This window comes from Oncorhynchus kisutch, linkage group LG16 (genome assembly GCF_002021735.2).
Source record: "Oncorhynchus kisutch isolate 150728-3 linkage group LG16, Okis_V2, whole genome shotgun sequence".
NCBI lineage: Eukaryota > Metazoa > Chordata > Actinopteri > Salmoniformes > Salmonidae > Oncorhynchus > Oncorhynchus kisutch.
In genome coordinates, this window is record NC_034189.2 from 47,973,990 (window position 1) to 47,987,126 (window position 13,137).

General features: G+C 43.9%; 1 protein-coding gene across 3 annotated transcripts; it reads right to left on the minus strand.

Moving 5' to 3' along the window:
• Positions 1-414: 414 nt before the first annotated feature.
• On the minus strand, positions 415-12,606 carry LOC109882095 (testis-specific gene 10 protein). 3 transcript variants are annotated; one of them, XM_031792704.1, is made up of 19 exons: positions 12,236-12,606; positions 11,552-11,764; positions 11,099-11,442; positions 10,800-11,008; positions 9,927-10,082; positions 9,619-9,804; positions 9,404-9,481; positions 8,302-8,453; positions 8,024-8,139; positions 7,745-7,899; positions 7,511-7,566; positions 7,185-7,353; positions 6,661-6,771; positions 6,065-6,250; positions 5,676-5,843; positions 1,483-1,664; positions 1,167-1,271; positions 903-1,055; positions 415-812 (listed from the first exon to the last, which is right to left on the minus strand). In XM_031792704.1, the coding sequence occupies exons 3-19, from the start codon at positions 11,262-11,264 to the stop codon at positions 782-784; spliced, it is 2,379 nt and encodes a 792-aa protein (XP_031648564.1). In that variant the 5' UTR covers positions 11,265-11,442; positions 11,552-11,764; positions 12,236-12,606; the 3' UTR covers positions 415-781. The 3 variants fall into 3 exon arrangements, with proteins under 3 accessions (XP_031648564.1, XP_031648565.1, XP_031648563.1); XM_031792705.1 differs by lacking the exon at positions 12,236-12,606 and having other exon boundaries at positions 11,099-11,255; positions 11,377-11,442; XM_031792703.1 differs by having other exon boundaries at positions 11,099-11,764.
• Positions 12,607-13,137: the final 531 nt, after the last annotated feature.

A 13,137-nucleotide genomic window follows, 5' to 3' on the forward strand; every position in this document is an offset into this window, starting at 1 on the left:
TAACATTATCAATGGGGCCCCCAGTCGGTAATTTGACCAAGATTACTATAAGTTTAGATGGCTCGACTAACTGACCAATCATAACTCAAATTTGCTGACGGGCTAATTGAGTGACCGTCAGTGAATGACATTACAAGAGAAAAACTACTGATGCACAATTGCACCGTCTACTATTCTAACTCTCAACAGTAAGTTGAGACCCCAGCAACAATAAATGAAAATAACACATTTTGTAAATTGATCCGCGGGCCTACAAAAGGGGGGGTTGTGCAGACCACCAGTTTCCCATCTATGATTTAGAGAACAAAGCAACCCAGGGGGAGAGACAGAGACTGAGTGGCCAGTTGAACATGTAGCCTACAGTACCATTCTGCAAGGTTCAACTGACTTATGACTGAAAAGTAAACCAGAACAAAAAATATTATTTTTATTAAAGCCCTTCTCTCAGAAATTTTTACAAAAAATAGAATACATTAATGAAAGAACATAATTTCCCTCTTAGCTGTAGTTCATTTGAATCAAATCTTCATCAAAAATATACTGTATGGTCACTCATTTTACAGATCAATACACAACCAAACAGTGATGTCAGTTCATTTGTACAATTTAATAAAAAATACATTTGAGATAACACTTGTTGAAACTATTTCCGGTCTAGGAGGGTTGTTCTGAACCTGAGGTCCTGATCATGACATCACAGGTTTGAGTTGAAGAATGACATCATAGCACAGTGAGGACTAGAGAGAAGGTTGGGTTATCTTTCCTCTAGAGAGAGATCTGTTCAGTCGTAGAGGTCCTTGAACCCCAGGCTCCTGTCATCACACACACACACACACACACACTGAGATGTAGAAATATATGTGTGCTGTATTCAGTGTGAGGTGTTCAGGGAGGGGGCCCACCTCTCCGGGGATCTCTCTCTGGCCAGGTGGTCTGGGGTGGACCACAGAGGCCTGCTGGGGCTGAGGGAGCGACGCAGGTGAGGGGAGGAGGGATGCAGTCCAGAGGACGATGACGACAGACCCTGACGACGCAGCTCCTGCACTGCCCTCTCCCTACGAGAGAGAGAGAGAGAGAGAGAGAGAGAGAGAGAGAGAGAGTGAGAGTTAATCACAAGCCAAGCCTTTACGACAAGCAAGGAGAGACTGACAGACTGACAGAAGGACCTCTCAAACCGCTCAGTAGATAGCTGTCTTTTGGTCATGTCCAGGTCAGCCTCTAGCTGTGCCGAACGAGTACTCAATGTAGCCACCTCTCTATGCTGAGAGCTCCTGAGAGAGAGAGAGAGAGAGAGAGAGAGAGAGAGAGAGAGAGAGAGAGAGAGAGAGAGACCGAAATGTAGAGAGAGAGAGAGAATTGAGTTGGAGGTGGATAGATGAAAGAAAGAGAGAGAAAGAGGGAGAGAAACAAAGAGGGAAGCTGTCAAAACAGGCAACCGAACAAATCAGAAACCCTTCCAACAGTGACCAAGTGTCTGCTCACGCCTTGCTGTCGGCCGCGGTGAGTTTGTCCCTGAGCAGCTGGATCTCGGTGTGTCTCTCCTGGGAGCTGAGCTGTCGGTGTAGCTCCTTCTCCCTGGTGGACAGCAGCATGGATTCCAGGCTCTTCATGCTCAGACGCTCACTGGACAGCTGCTTCCTGAGCAGCTCCAGCTCACAGTGCATCTACAAGAACACACACAGTGTACTGTTAACACACACACACACACACACAGTGTACTGTTAACACACACACACACACACGAACATGTTGACATACACTACCGATTAAAAGTTTTAGAACACCTTCTCATTCCAGGGTTTTTCTTTATTTTTTACTATGTTCTACATTGTAGAATAATAGTGAAGACATCAAAGCTATGAAATAACACATATGGAATAATGTAGTGACAAAAACAGTGTTAAACAAATCCAAATATATTTTAGATTCTTCAAATAGCCACCCATTGCCTTGATGACAGCTTTGCACACTCTTGGCATTCTCTCAACCAGCTTCACCTGGAATGCTTTTCCAACAGTCTTGAAGGAGTTCCCTACATTATGCTGAGCACTTGTTGGCTGCTTTTCCTTCAATCTGCGGTCCGACTCATTCCAAACCATCTCAATTTGGTTGAGGTCAGTGGATTGTGGAGGTCAGCTCTCCTTCTTGGTAAAATAGCCCTTACACAGCCTGGAGGTGTGTTGGGTCATTGTCCTGTTGAAAAACAAATGATAGCTCAAACCAGATGGGATGGCGTATCACTGTAGAATGCTGCGGTAGCCATGATGGTTAAGTGTGCCTTGAATTCTAAATAAATCACAGACAGTGTTACCAGAAAAGCACTCCCACACCATAACACCTTCTCCTCCATGCTTTATGGTGGGAAATACACATTCGGAGATCATCCGTTCACTCACACTGCGTCTCACAAAGACACGGCGGTTGGAACCAAAAATCTCCAATTTGGAATCATCAGACCAAAGGACAGATTTCCAGCGGTCTAATGTCCATTGCTCATGTTTCTGGGTCCAACCAAGTCTCTTCTTCTTAATGGTGTCCTTTAGTCATGGTTTCTTGGCAGAAATTTGACCATGAAGGTCTGATTCACACAGTCTCCTCTTAACAGTTGATGTTGAGATGTGTCTGTTACTTGAACTCTGGGAAGCATTTACTTGGGCTGCAATTTCTGAGGCTGGTATCTCTAATGAACTTATCCTCTGCAGCAGAGGTAACTCTGGGGCTTCCTTTCCTGTGGCGGTCCTCATGAGAGCCAGTTTCATCATAGGGCTTGATGGTTGATGGTTTTTGCGACTGCACTTGAAGTAACTTTCAACGCTCTTGACATTTTCCGGATTGACTGACCTTCATGTTTTAAAGTAATGATGGACTGTCGTTTCTCTTTGTTTATTTGAACTGTTCTTGCCATAATATGGACTTGGTCTTTTACCAAATAGGGCTATTTTCTATATACCACCCCTACCTTGTCACAACACAACTGATTGGCTCAAACGCATTAAGGAGGAAATAAATTCCACAAATGAACTTTTAAGAAGGCACACCTGTTAATTGAAATGCATTCCAGGTGACTACCTCATGAAGCTGGTTGAGAGAATGCCAAGAGTGTGCAAAGCTGTCATCAAGGCAAATGGTGGCTATTTGAAGAATCTCAAATATATGTCACGTTCTGACCTTAGTTCCTTTATTATGTCTTTGTGTTAGGTTGGTCAGGGCGTGAGTTGGGGTGGGTAGTCTATGTTCCTTTTTCTATGTTGTTATATTTCTATGTGTTTGGCCTAGTATGGTTCTCAATCAGAGGCAGGTGTCGTTCGTTGTCTCTGATTGAGAATCATACTTAGGCAGCCTGTTTTCCCCATTTTGTTGTGGGTGTTTGTTTTCTGTTTAGTGTATGTCACCTTACAGAACTGTTTAGTTGTGGGTAGTTGTTTTCTGTTTAGTGTATGTCACCTTACAGAACTGTTTAGTTGTGGGTAGTTGTTTTCTGTTTAGTGTATGTCACCTTACAGAACTGTTTAGTTGTGGGTAGTTGTTTTCTGTTTAGTGTATGTCACCTTACAGAACTGTTTAGTTGTGGGTAGTTGTTTTCTGTTTAGTGTATGTCACCTTACAGAACTGTTTAGTTGTGGGTAGTTGTTTTCTGTTTAGTGTATGTCACCTTACAGAACTGTTTAGTGTATGTCACCTTACAGAACTGTTTAGTGTATGTCACCTTACAGAACTGTTTAGTTGTGGGTAGTTGTTTTCTGTTTAGTGTATGTCACCTTACAGAACTGTTTAGTGTATGTCACCTTACAGAACTGTTTAGTTGTGGGTAGTTGTTTTCTGTTTAGTGTATGTCATCTTACAGAACTGTTTAGTGTATGTCATCTTACAGAACGGTTTAGTGTATGTCACCTTACAGAACTGTTTAGTGTATGTCATCTTACAGAACTGTTTAGTGTATGTCACCTTACAGAACTGTTTAGTTGTGGGTAGTTGTTTTCTGTTTAGTGTATGTCATCTTACAGAACTGTTTAGTTGTGGGTAGTTGTTTTCTGTTTAGTGTATGTCACCTTACAGAACTGTTTAGTGTATGTCACCTTACAGAACTGTTTAGTGTATGTCATCTTACAGAACTGTTTAGTTGTGGGTAGTTGTTTTCTGTTTAGTGTATGTCACCTTACAGAACTGTTTAGTGTATGTCACCTTACAGAACTGTTTAGTGTATGTCACCTTACAGAACTGTTTAGTGTATGTCACCTTACAGAACTGTTTAGTGTATGTCATCTTACAGAACTGTTTAGTGTATGTCACCTTACAGAACTGTTTAGTGTATGTCACCTTACAGAACTGTTTAGTGTATGTCATCTTACAGAACTGTTTAGTGTATGTCATCTTACAGAACTGTTTAGTGTATGTCATCTTACAGAACTGTTTAGTGTATGTCATCTTACAGAACTGTTTAGTGTATGTCATCTTACAGAACTGTTTAGTGTATGTCACCTTACAGAACTGTTTAGTGTATGTCACCTTACAGAACTGTTTAGTGTATGTCATCTTACAGAACTGTTTAGTGTATGTCATCTTACAGAACTGTTTAGTGTATGTCATCTTACAGAACTGTTTAGTGTATGTCACCTTACAGAACTGTTTAGTGTATGTCACCTTACAGAACTGTTTAGTGTATGTCACCTTACAGAACTGTTTAGTTGTGGGTAGTTGTTTTCTGTTTAGTGTATGTCATCTTACAGAACTGTTTAGTTGTGGGTAGTTGTTTTCTGTTTAGTGTATGTCACCTTACAGAACTGTTTAGTGTATGTCACCTTACAGAACTGTTTAGTGTATGTCACCTTACAGAACTGTTTAGTGTATGTCATCTTACAGAACTGTTTAGTGTATGTCACCTTACAGAACTGTTTAGTGTATGTCATCTTACAGAACTGTTTAGTGTATGTCACCTTACAGAACTGTTTAGTGTATGTCATCTTACAGAACTGTTTAGTGTATGTCATCTTACAGAACTGTTTAGTTGTGGGTAGTTGTTTTCTGTTTAGTGTATGTCACCTTACAGAACTGTTTAGTGTATGTCACCTTACAGAACTGTTTAGTGTATGTCACCTTACAGAACTGTTTAGTTGTGGGTAGTTGTTTTCTGTTTAGTGTATGTCACCTTACAGAACTGTTTAGTTGTGGGTAGTTGTTTTCTGTATGTCATCTTACAGAACTGTTTAGTGTATGTCACCTTACAGAACTGTTTAGTGTATGTCACCTTACAGAACTGTTTAGTGTATGTCACCTTACAGAACTGTTTAGTGTATGTCATCTTGTCATTTTACAGAACTGTTTCATTCTTCCATTTCACTTTGTTATTTTGTTTTGTGCGTTCAGTCAAATAAATGATGACGAACACTTACCACGCTGAATATCGGTCCGATCCTTCTTACTCTTCCTCAGACGAGGAGGAGATTCATTACAATATCAAATATATTTCGATTTGTTTAACACTGTTTTGGTTACTACATGATTACATATGTGTTATTTCATAGTTTTGATGTCTGCACTATTATTCTACAATGTAGAAAATAGTGAAAATAAAGAAAAACCCTTGAATGAGTAGGTGTTCTAAAAATTTGACCGGTACTGTATGTGTGCGCACACACACACACACACACACACACACCATCCCCTCCATGACTCACAGCCTCCTTGCTGGAGTCCAGTTTGACACAGAGCTCCCTGGTCTTCTCCAGGTCAGTCTGAGTGGCGGTGTGTTCCCCCTGGGTCTGTCTCAACTGCTCCTCAGTGTGCAGCAGACTCCTGTTAAGCTGAGACACCTGGCTGCTGCAGCTCCGCTCTGTAGACAACGCCTAGGATACACACAACTATAGGAGTCCAGGGTCATCTTCATTATGCACAACATGGTAAAACGTCGCAAAACCTTTTACAACAGAAAACTAAAATGAGCTTTTGTTATTCGACAACTTCAGGTAGTCCCACCCTGTTTCAGTCCGTTTGGTGTCTAATGAATATGACCCAGTGTGTAACCAGTGATAATCCCTAATGATAGAGACAGTGAGGTTAGACAGACCTCCTGCAGACTGGCCTCCAGAGCCTCCACCTTCTCCTTGAGTCTGCGTCTCTCCATGTCTGAGGACATCAGCTCCAGCCTCAGCTCGCTGATGCTCCCCTCCGCCTGCCGCGCCTGCCCCTCCCAGCTCTCGGCCTGGGCCGACGCACGCCGCCGAGCCTCCTGGTGCTCCCTGCACTCCCGCTCCTGGTGGACACACACACACACATTTGGATTATTGTTTCAGCTCCACAATGAATCAGTGTAAGTGAAAAGGTCTTGGCTATCAATCCCTACCCAACTCCAGTCTGAAAACGTTGATTGCCGCTTATAGTAAGCACAAGGAGGAAAGGAAAAAAACACATTTTCAAAAAGGAATTGATCTGGAACTCAAAGGCTGCGTTGACACAGAACCCCAATTCTGATTATTGTTCCACTAATAGGTATTTTGACCAATCAGATCAGCTCTTTTGACAATGTTTGGGCTAAATATCAGACTTGGGCTGCCTGTGTAATCGCAGCCATAGCTACTCTGGATGAGTGATAATTTGTTCGACAAGACATAACTAACAGATCACAGATTGAAATATCATCCATTCAGTTACAGCAGAGGGTACCTTGGTGGACAGCAGGTTCTCGATGCGGGAGATGTCAGCCACATAGTCCTGTACCTTCCTCTGCAGCTCTTGCACCTCCTGGGCAGAGTCCTCAGAATTCAGCTCCAGGGCCTGGACAGCAAAACAAACTAGACCTTACAAAGTGTTTGTGAGATTCTAAAGAGATGATGGCCATGAGGTTTGGTATATCATGAATAATATGGCGTCCTAGTGTTTTCTACCACTGTTTGCCCTAACCAATCACCTGGGATGAAAAACTATTCTGGACCATGAGCCCATGGCATCTAGTCTGGGTTCCAGTCTTTTTAGCTAACATTCCAATCCTTGCCACTCCTGTCACTTGACAAATGACACAGAGTACAATAGCTGAACAGAGACAATAGCTGAGTACAATAGCTGAACAGAGACAGATATCAGGCTACATACCATCCTCCCTAAATAATATGAACCCTAAAAAGTTGATCATTTCAAAGTTAAAAAATAATAATTGTGCTCTGGTTTGGTCAGAAAGTGCTGTATCTGACCTGGTTGTTGAGGCGGCTCATGTCCAGTTTCTCTTGGAGTTGAGCATTCTCCCTCAGGATGGAATCCTTCACCTTGGCCAAAGCCCCCAGCTCCTCCTCCGCATCCCCCAGCCTCCTCCTCAAAGCCTCCAGCTCCCTCTCCCGCCCTGCCAGCTCCTCACGAACGCTCCTGGGGAACAGAAAGGTCACAGCCAGGGGTCAGAGTTTCGAGGTTAACTTACACAGGTGGTGCAATCCGTATGCGTTTCTGAGTGAGCCTTAGTATGGTGACCTGGCATCTGATGCTGCTGTGTGAAGCTTTGTGGTACTGGACAACTCAGACTCACTCTGCTGATGTCTCCAGATCCTCAATGGACAACCTGAGATTCCTGATGGTCTTCTCCTGAAGAAAAACACATAGAAACCTAAGAGACCATCACTCAATCACTGATATTAGACCAATGTGTCACATCTCATGAGGTGATATCCAAGTGGGCATTTCAACTTCCTAAAGTGGCTGGCAGGTAGGTAGGCTGGCAGGTACAATTGGCTGTGTGTGTAGTTAGTGTTCAGTTGATTACATTGTCGTCCAGCTGGTTGTGGGCTGAGTTAAGGAGGTCAGTCTTGTTCTCCAGCTGCTCCTGCAGGGAGTCTCTCCTCTGGTCCAGGTCAGTGATGGTGGACTGTAGACTGCTCACCTCCTCTCTTAGACCAGACATCTGCCTCAGTAGAGAGTCTGACACAACAGATAAGGCTCAGTTTGGTAAGGTTATCTGAAATAGCGTTATTACACACACACACACACACACACACACACACACACACACACACACACACAGAGGCAGACCTTTTCTCCTCACCGTTCTTCTCGTCCAGCAGTTTGTTCCTCTCCTGGGAGTTCTGTAGTTCTCCGATGCGGGAGGTCAGTCTGCGCTGGCTGTCACTCAGGGCGTTCTGTGTCTCACTGTTGGACAGTCTGAACACACACGTGCGAGCACACACTTAAAAGGATGATATTAAAGGGATTAAATGGACGCTATAGAAGTAACAGTTCCCACACATGTCCAGTATGTGGCTGATGCAGGATGTGAATCCCCAACCACATGACTTCATGCATCAGTGATGGTTCCTTGCTTACCTCAGCATGACACACTCGTTCCTGGTCCTGCTCTGTTCGTCCTCAGCAGCGGTCAGCTTCCTGCCCAGGGTGTGGACCTCCTCCTCCAGCCCCATCATGGACTCCCTCATCAGGGCAAGACGGCTCTTCTGGTCCCCCCGCTCATGCTCCAGCTACAGCAAGGAGAATCACCATGAAATGCAATTAGCAGAACGAACATTCCATTCCACAGTGTCTCCTGACCCCTCCTGTCTCAGCCTCCAGTATTTATGCTGCAGTAGTTTATGTGTCGGGGGGCTGGGGTCAGTTTGTTATATCTGGAGTACTTCTCCTGTCCTATTCGGTGTCCTGTGTGAATCTAAGTGTGTGTTCTCTAATTCTCTCTTTCTCTCTCTCGGAGGACCTGAGCCCTAGGACCATGCCCCAGGATTACCTGACATGATGACTCCTTGCTGTCCCCAGTCCACCTGGCCGTGCTGCTGCTCCAGTTTCAACTGTTCTGCCTTCTTATTATTCGAACATGCTGATCATTTATGAACATTTGAACATCTTGGCCATGTTCTGTTATAATCTCCACCCGGCACAGCCAGAAGAGGACTGGCCACCCCACATATGCTCTCTCTAATTTTCTATTTTTTTCTCTCTCTCGGAGGACCTGAGCCCTAGGACCATGCCCCAGGACTACCTAACATGATGACTCCTTGCTGTCCCCAGTCCATCTGACCGTGCTGCTGCTCCAGTTTCAACTGTTCTGCCTTATTATTATACGACCATGCTGGTCATTTATGAACATTTGAACATCTTGGCCATGTTCTGTTATAATCTCCACCCGGCACAGCCAGAAGAGGACTGGCCACCCCACATAGCCTGGTTCCTCTCTAGGTTTCTTCCTAGGTTTTGGCCTTTCTAGGGAGTTTTTCCTAGCCACCGTGCTTCTACACCTGCATTGCTTGCTGTTTGGGGTTTTAGGCTGGGTTTCTGTACAGCACTTTGAGATATCAGCTGATGTACGAAGGGCTATATAAATAAATTTGATTTGATTTGATTCCAAACTTGGGACATTTAAAGAGTGTGTCTGTTCTAGTCATTGTGTTTCTATGGAGGTTTTCACCTCCTCACTCACAGTGAGAATGGCTGTCTGCAGGTCCTCCACCCTCTGCTCCAGATGAGCCCTCTCACTGATGGCTGTCTCCTGAGAGATCTGACAACACGCAACACACACATAGACACTTTCTCTCAGCAGGATACACACACACACACACACATTAATTGGTAGTCAATAGATGGCCATGCTGGAACACTCAGAAGTAGATTGTCCAATCTGGTTAATATATTGACCTTGAGTCTCTCCCTCAGACTGTCCCTCTCTGTGCTCATACGGTGGAGGTCGACCTTGGCCTCGTCTCTCTCCGCCTCCACGCGCTTCAGGATGCTCTGAGCCGGCACAGTAACACTGCTCTTAGCTGCGCGCGACGACTTGGATTTCAAAACCTCGCGACGCAGCGACGCTACCTCCTGCTGGGCCTGATGAAGAATGGGATTGTTACCAGCAAAATGATTTCCCATTCATTTGGTCCTGAGCGAAGAAAAAGTCGGACAAAACGTGTGTTGTTGGAGTTAACTATTCCTTTAAGAATGGTACTGGCCTGCTGGTAGTGCATGCTGGTCTTGTCTCTGTCGGCAGTCAGAACTTTCACGTTGGCCTGGATCTCTGACAGGTGGCGCTCATACTTATCCAGCATGTTCTGCATCTCGTCCCGCTCTCTCAAGACCCTGATCAGCTCAGAATCATAGCTGCCCCCCTGCCCAAAACAGGGGAACAAGACATGGTGTCAGATTTCAAAAGAGTACATCAGTTGTTACATTAGTATTATGACAAAGTGCTCACAGTCCAGGAGACATTGGTTAGAAATTAGATTTCTTTCTGATTAATATGGAAAAAGTCATATTTGAAGAGTTTATTTATAAAATGCTATGTCCACCAATTTTTTACATTTGTATTTTTTCAGCAGAAATGATTGCTTATGTGTACCTTCATGTGTGTGTAAAATATTACTGTTCTCAGATGTTTATTCATATATTTAAGTGTGTATGAAAATGTGTTTCTTTTGCTAAATGCTATATTGTTTCGCTGGAATGCAATGTTGGTATCCTGTATATTTGACTGTGATATGTGGTTGTCTCACCTAGTTACCTTAAGATGAATGCACTTACTGAAAGTCTCTCTGGATGAGAGCATCTGCTAAACGACTAAAATGTCAAATGTAAATGTTTCACAGGTCTTATATCACTCAATGAATTTTTATTTAATTGTTTTATTTGATTGATGTCAAAAATGTATCATTTCTGAGGCCTCCCGGGTGGTGCAGTGGTCTAAGGCACTGCATCGCAGCGCTAGCTAATTTACCAACATTTCTGAAAATTGATATATAGCATCATTTATACATTTATAACACTGAAAATGGTGTAACAAATACCTATTTACATTTCTAGTTAATATTAGACAGACATTCCTTTACCTTGACAGGGGACTGGCGGGTGGGGCTGCGGCTCTGGAGGTGCCCCCGACAGGGGCTACAGGAGCACCTGCCCCTCAGCATCCTCCTCAGGCTGTCTGCTTCCTGTCTGTAGTAGTCCCTCTCCTCCTCCACGCTCCGCAAGAAGCTGTCCAGACGAGAGCCACGTTTCCCACTGCTGCCTGGCTCTGTGAACACGACCTGCTCTCTCTCTGTAGGATAGCCAACAATGTTACATCACATTCTGGCATCTCATTCTCCACTACCCCCTCTCCTCTCAGTCCAGCCCCAGAGTAACTCACCTGTGAGGCTGAGCTTCTGCACCAGTCTGTTCAGACTGTCTCTCTCCTGGTGCAACTGGTCCAGTAAGGTCTGCAGGTCCTGCTCCTGATTCTGCTCTACTGTGGGGTTCAGCTGGGTCTCAAGTTCTATTGGTTCAGTGTCTGCTGACTCGCTATCCTGAGACATAGCCCAGAACCCAGAAGCCAGGGTGGATGGTAAATGTAGGCTATTGATTATACTATTTTCTTTATGCCTGTTGAATTAGAATGCAATATAGTGGTATCAGTCGTGGTCTTACAGGTGTCACTTTGGTGATAGCGCCCTCTAGTGACGTGATCTTCCTCTGCAGGTTTTCGATGATGCTCTACAAAACCAGACCCCAAGAAATCTTGCATTGATTCAATCAGACATTCACTCATCCATTGTGTTCAGTATTCACATCGCATCCCCTCTTTGGCACACAGTAAGTCTACCTCTGCATGCTGTGTGTGGTCCTCTGTTGTCTCCAGGGTGGGGCCCTGCTGGTCCTGCTCTTCCTGCACCTGAGCTGGTGTACTGATATGACCTGGCTCCTGGTGGTTCTCCAAAGACAGCTCCTCCACCTCCTCCTCCCCCTCTCCTCCCCTCACCCCCTGCTGAAGCTGCACCTCCTCAGCCTGCACACGAGCCACACTAACCTCTGCAGCCTGACACAGGAAGGGCAATGGGGATTAGGTGAAAATAATTCACATAAGAGAATGTGTCTGTATCAAGCTGATAGATAAAAAACTAACAAGAGTGCCTGATTTATGACACTGTTCTAAACAATTTACGTTGTCATGGTAACCAAGCATATTCAAACTTGACCTTGCAAACCAAAACATTGTATTAAAGTTCCTTATTTGGCGAACAGGTGCTTTTAATCGAGCTACTGATTATGAATGTATTATAAACCGCACAGTATTGGTGTTCAAAAGGTTGCTAGTTTGCAAAGTAGTGTCTTCCAAATCACAGCAATCTTGCTAACTGAATTGTCGAAAGCGATATTGATTTGATTATGGCAAGAATGCTCGCTAAACACTTAAATAGAATTAGGCTACATCTACTCTGCTTGTCTAAGTAAAACATTAGATGTAAACAAAAACAAATCATGGTTGAGAGAGAGATCTTCAACTTACTTTATGGAAGAAATAGTTATAGCTGTAGCTAGCAAATAGTTACGTGAGGTTATCTGGATAAATCACTGGGGTTTGCTGTTGTAAACCCTTGAATGGCTCCTAAACCGCTTTTCATACGGATAAACAATCTGACCAATCAGATGTCAGGATTCGATCGGAATTCGAGATGTCGCAAGCTTGCAAGCCAATCAGCAAAGGACCTTTCTTCACAGTGTGCGTCCATTACCTTGACAACGCAGTGACCCGGTACTCCACCACACACACTGACAACACGTGCTGAAAATGTTAGCCGAAGATAATGTTAGCCTAGTGTAATTTTAAATCTAAATGCAGAAGTATTATGCATCAGAATGACTGATTTGACTACATTGCTAAATGCATTGCAGTGTTCTATGCAATTTATGCTACCATTTTAAAATAAAAGGAATACACCCCAGGCTTCAAATAAATCAAAGTTATTTTGCCTTCCTCAGGATTAAAAAGTAGGCTACTATAATAAATTGCACTGTCAATCTGTTTTGTGGGAGCCTAGCTGTTGTCCCCCTGCATGATACTTCCATATAGTGAGCCTTTTGTCCTTCCTTCCATGGCCTCCAATTGCTCTTAAATACAAGTAAAACTAAATGCATGCTCTTCAACCGATCGCTACCTGCACCTACCCGCCTGTCCAACATCACTACTCTGGACGGCTCTGACTTAGAATACGTGGACAACTACAAATACTTAGGTGTCTGGTTAGACTGTAAACTCTCCTTCCAGACCCATATCAAACATCTCCAATCCAAAGTTAAATCTAGAATTGGCTTCCTATTTCGCAACAAAGCATCCTTCACTCATGCTGCCAAACATACCCTTGTAAAACTGACCATCCTACCAATCCTCGACTTTGGCGATGTCATTTA

Coding starts and splice junctions, on each gene's coding strand:
- LOC109882095 (XM_031792704.1), bottom strand. CDS start 11,264: ATGTCTCAGGATAGCGAGTCAGCAGACACTGAACCAATAGAACTTGAG. Junction 11,009..11,098: donor GCAGAAGCTCAGCCTCACAG/GTGAGTTACTCT, acceptor GCTATCCTACAG/AGAGAGAGCAGGTCGTGTTC. Junction 9,805..9,926: donor CCAGCATGCACTACCAGCAG/GCCAGTACCATT, acceptor ATTCTTCATCAG/GCCCAGCAGGAGGTAGCGTC.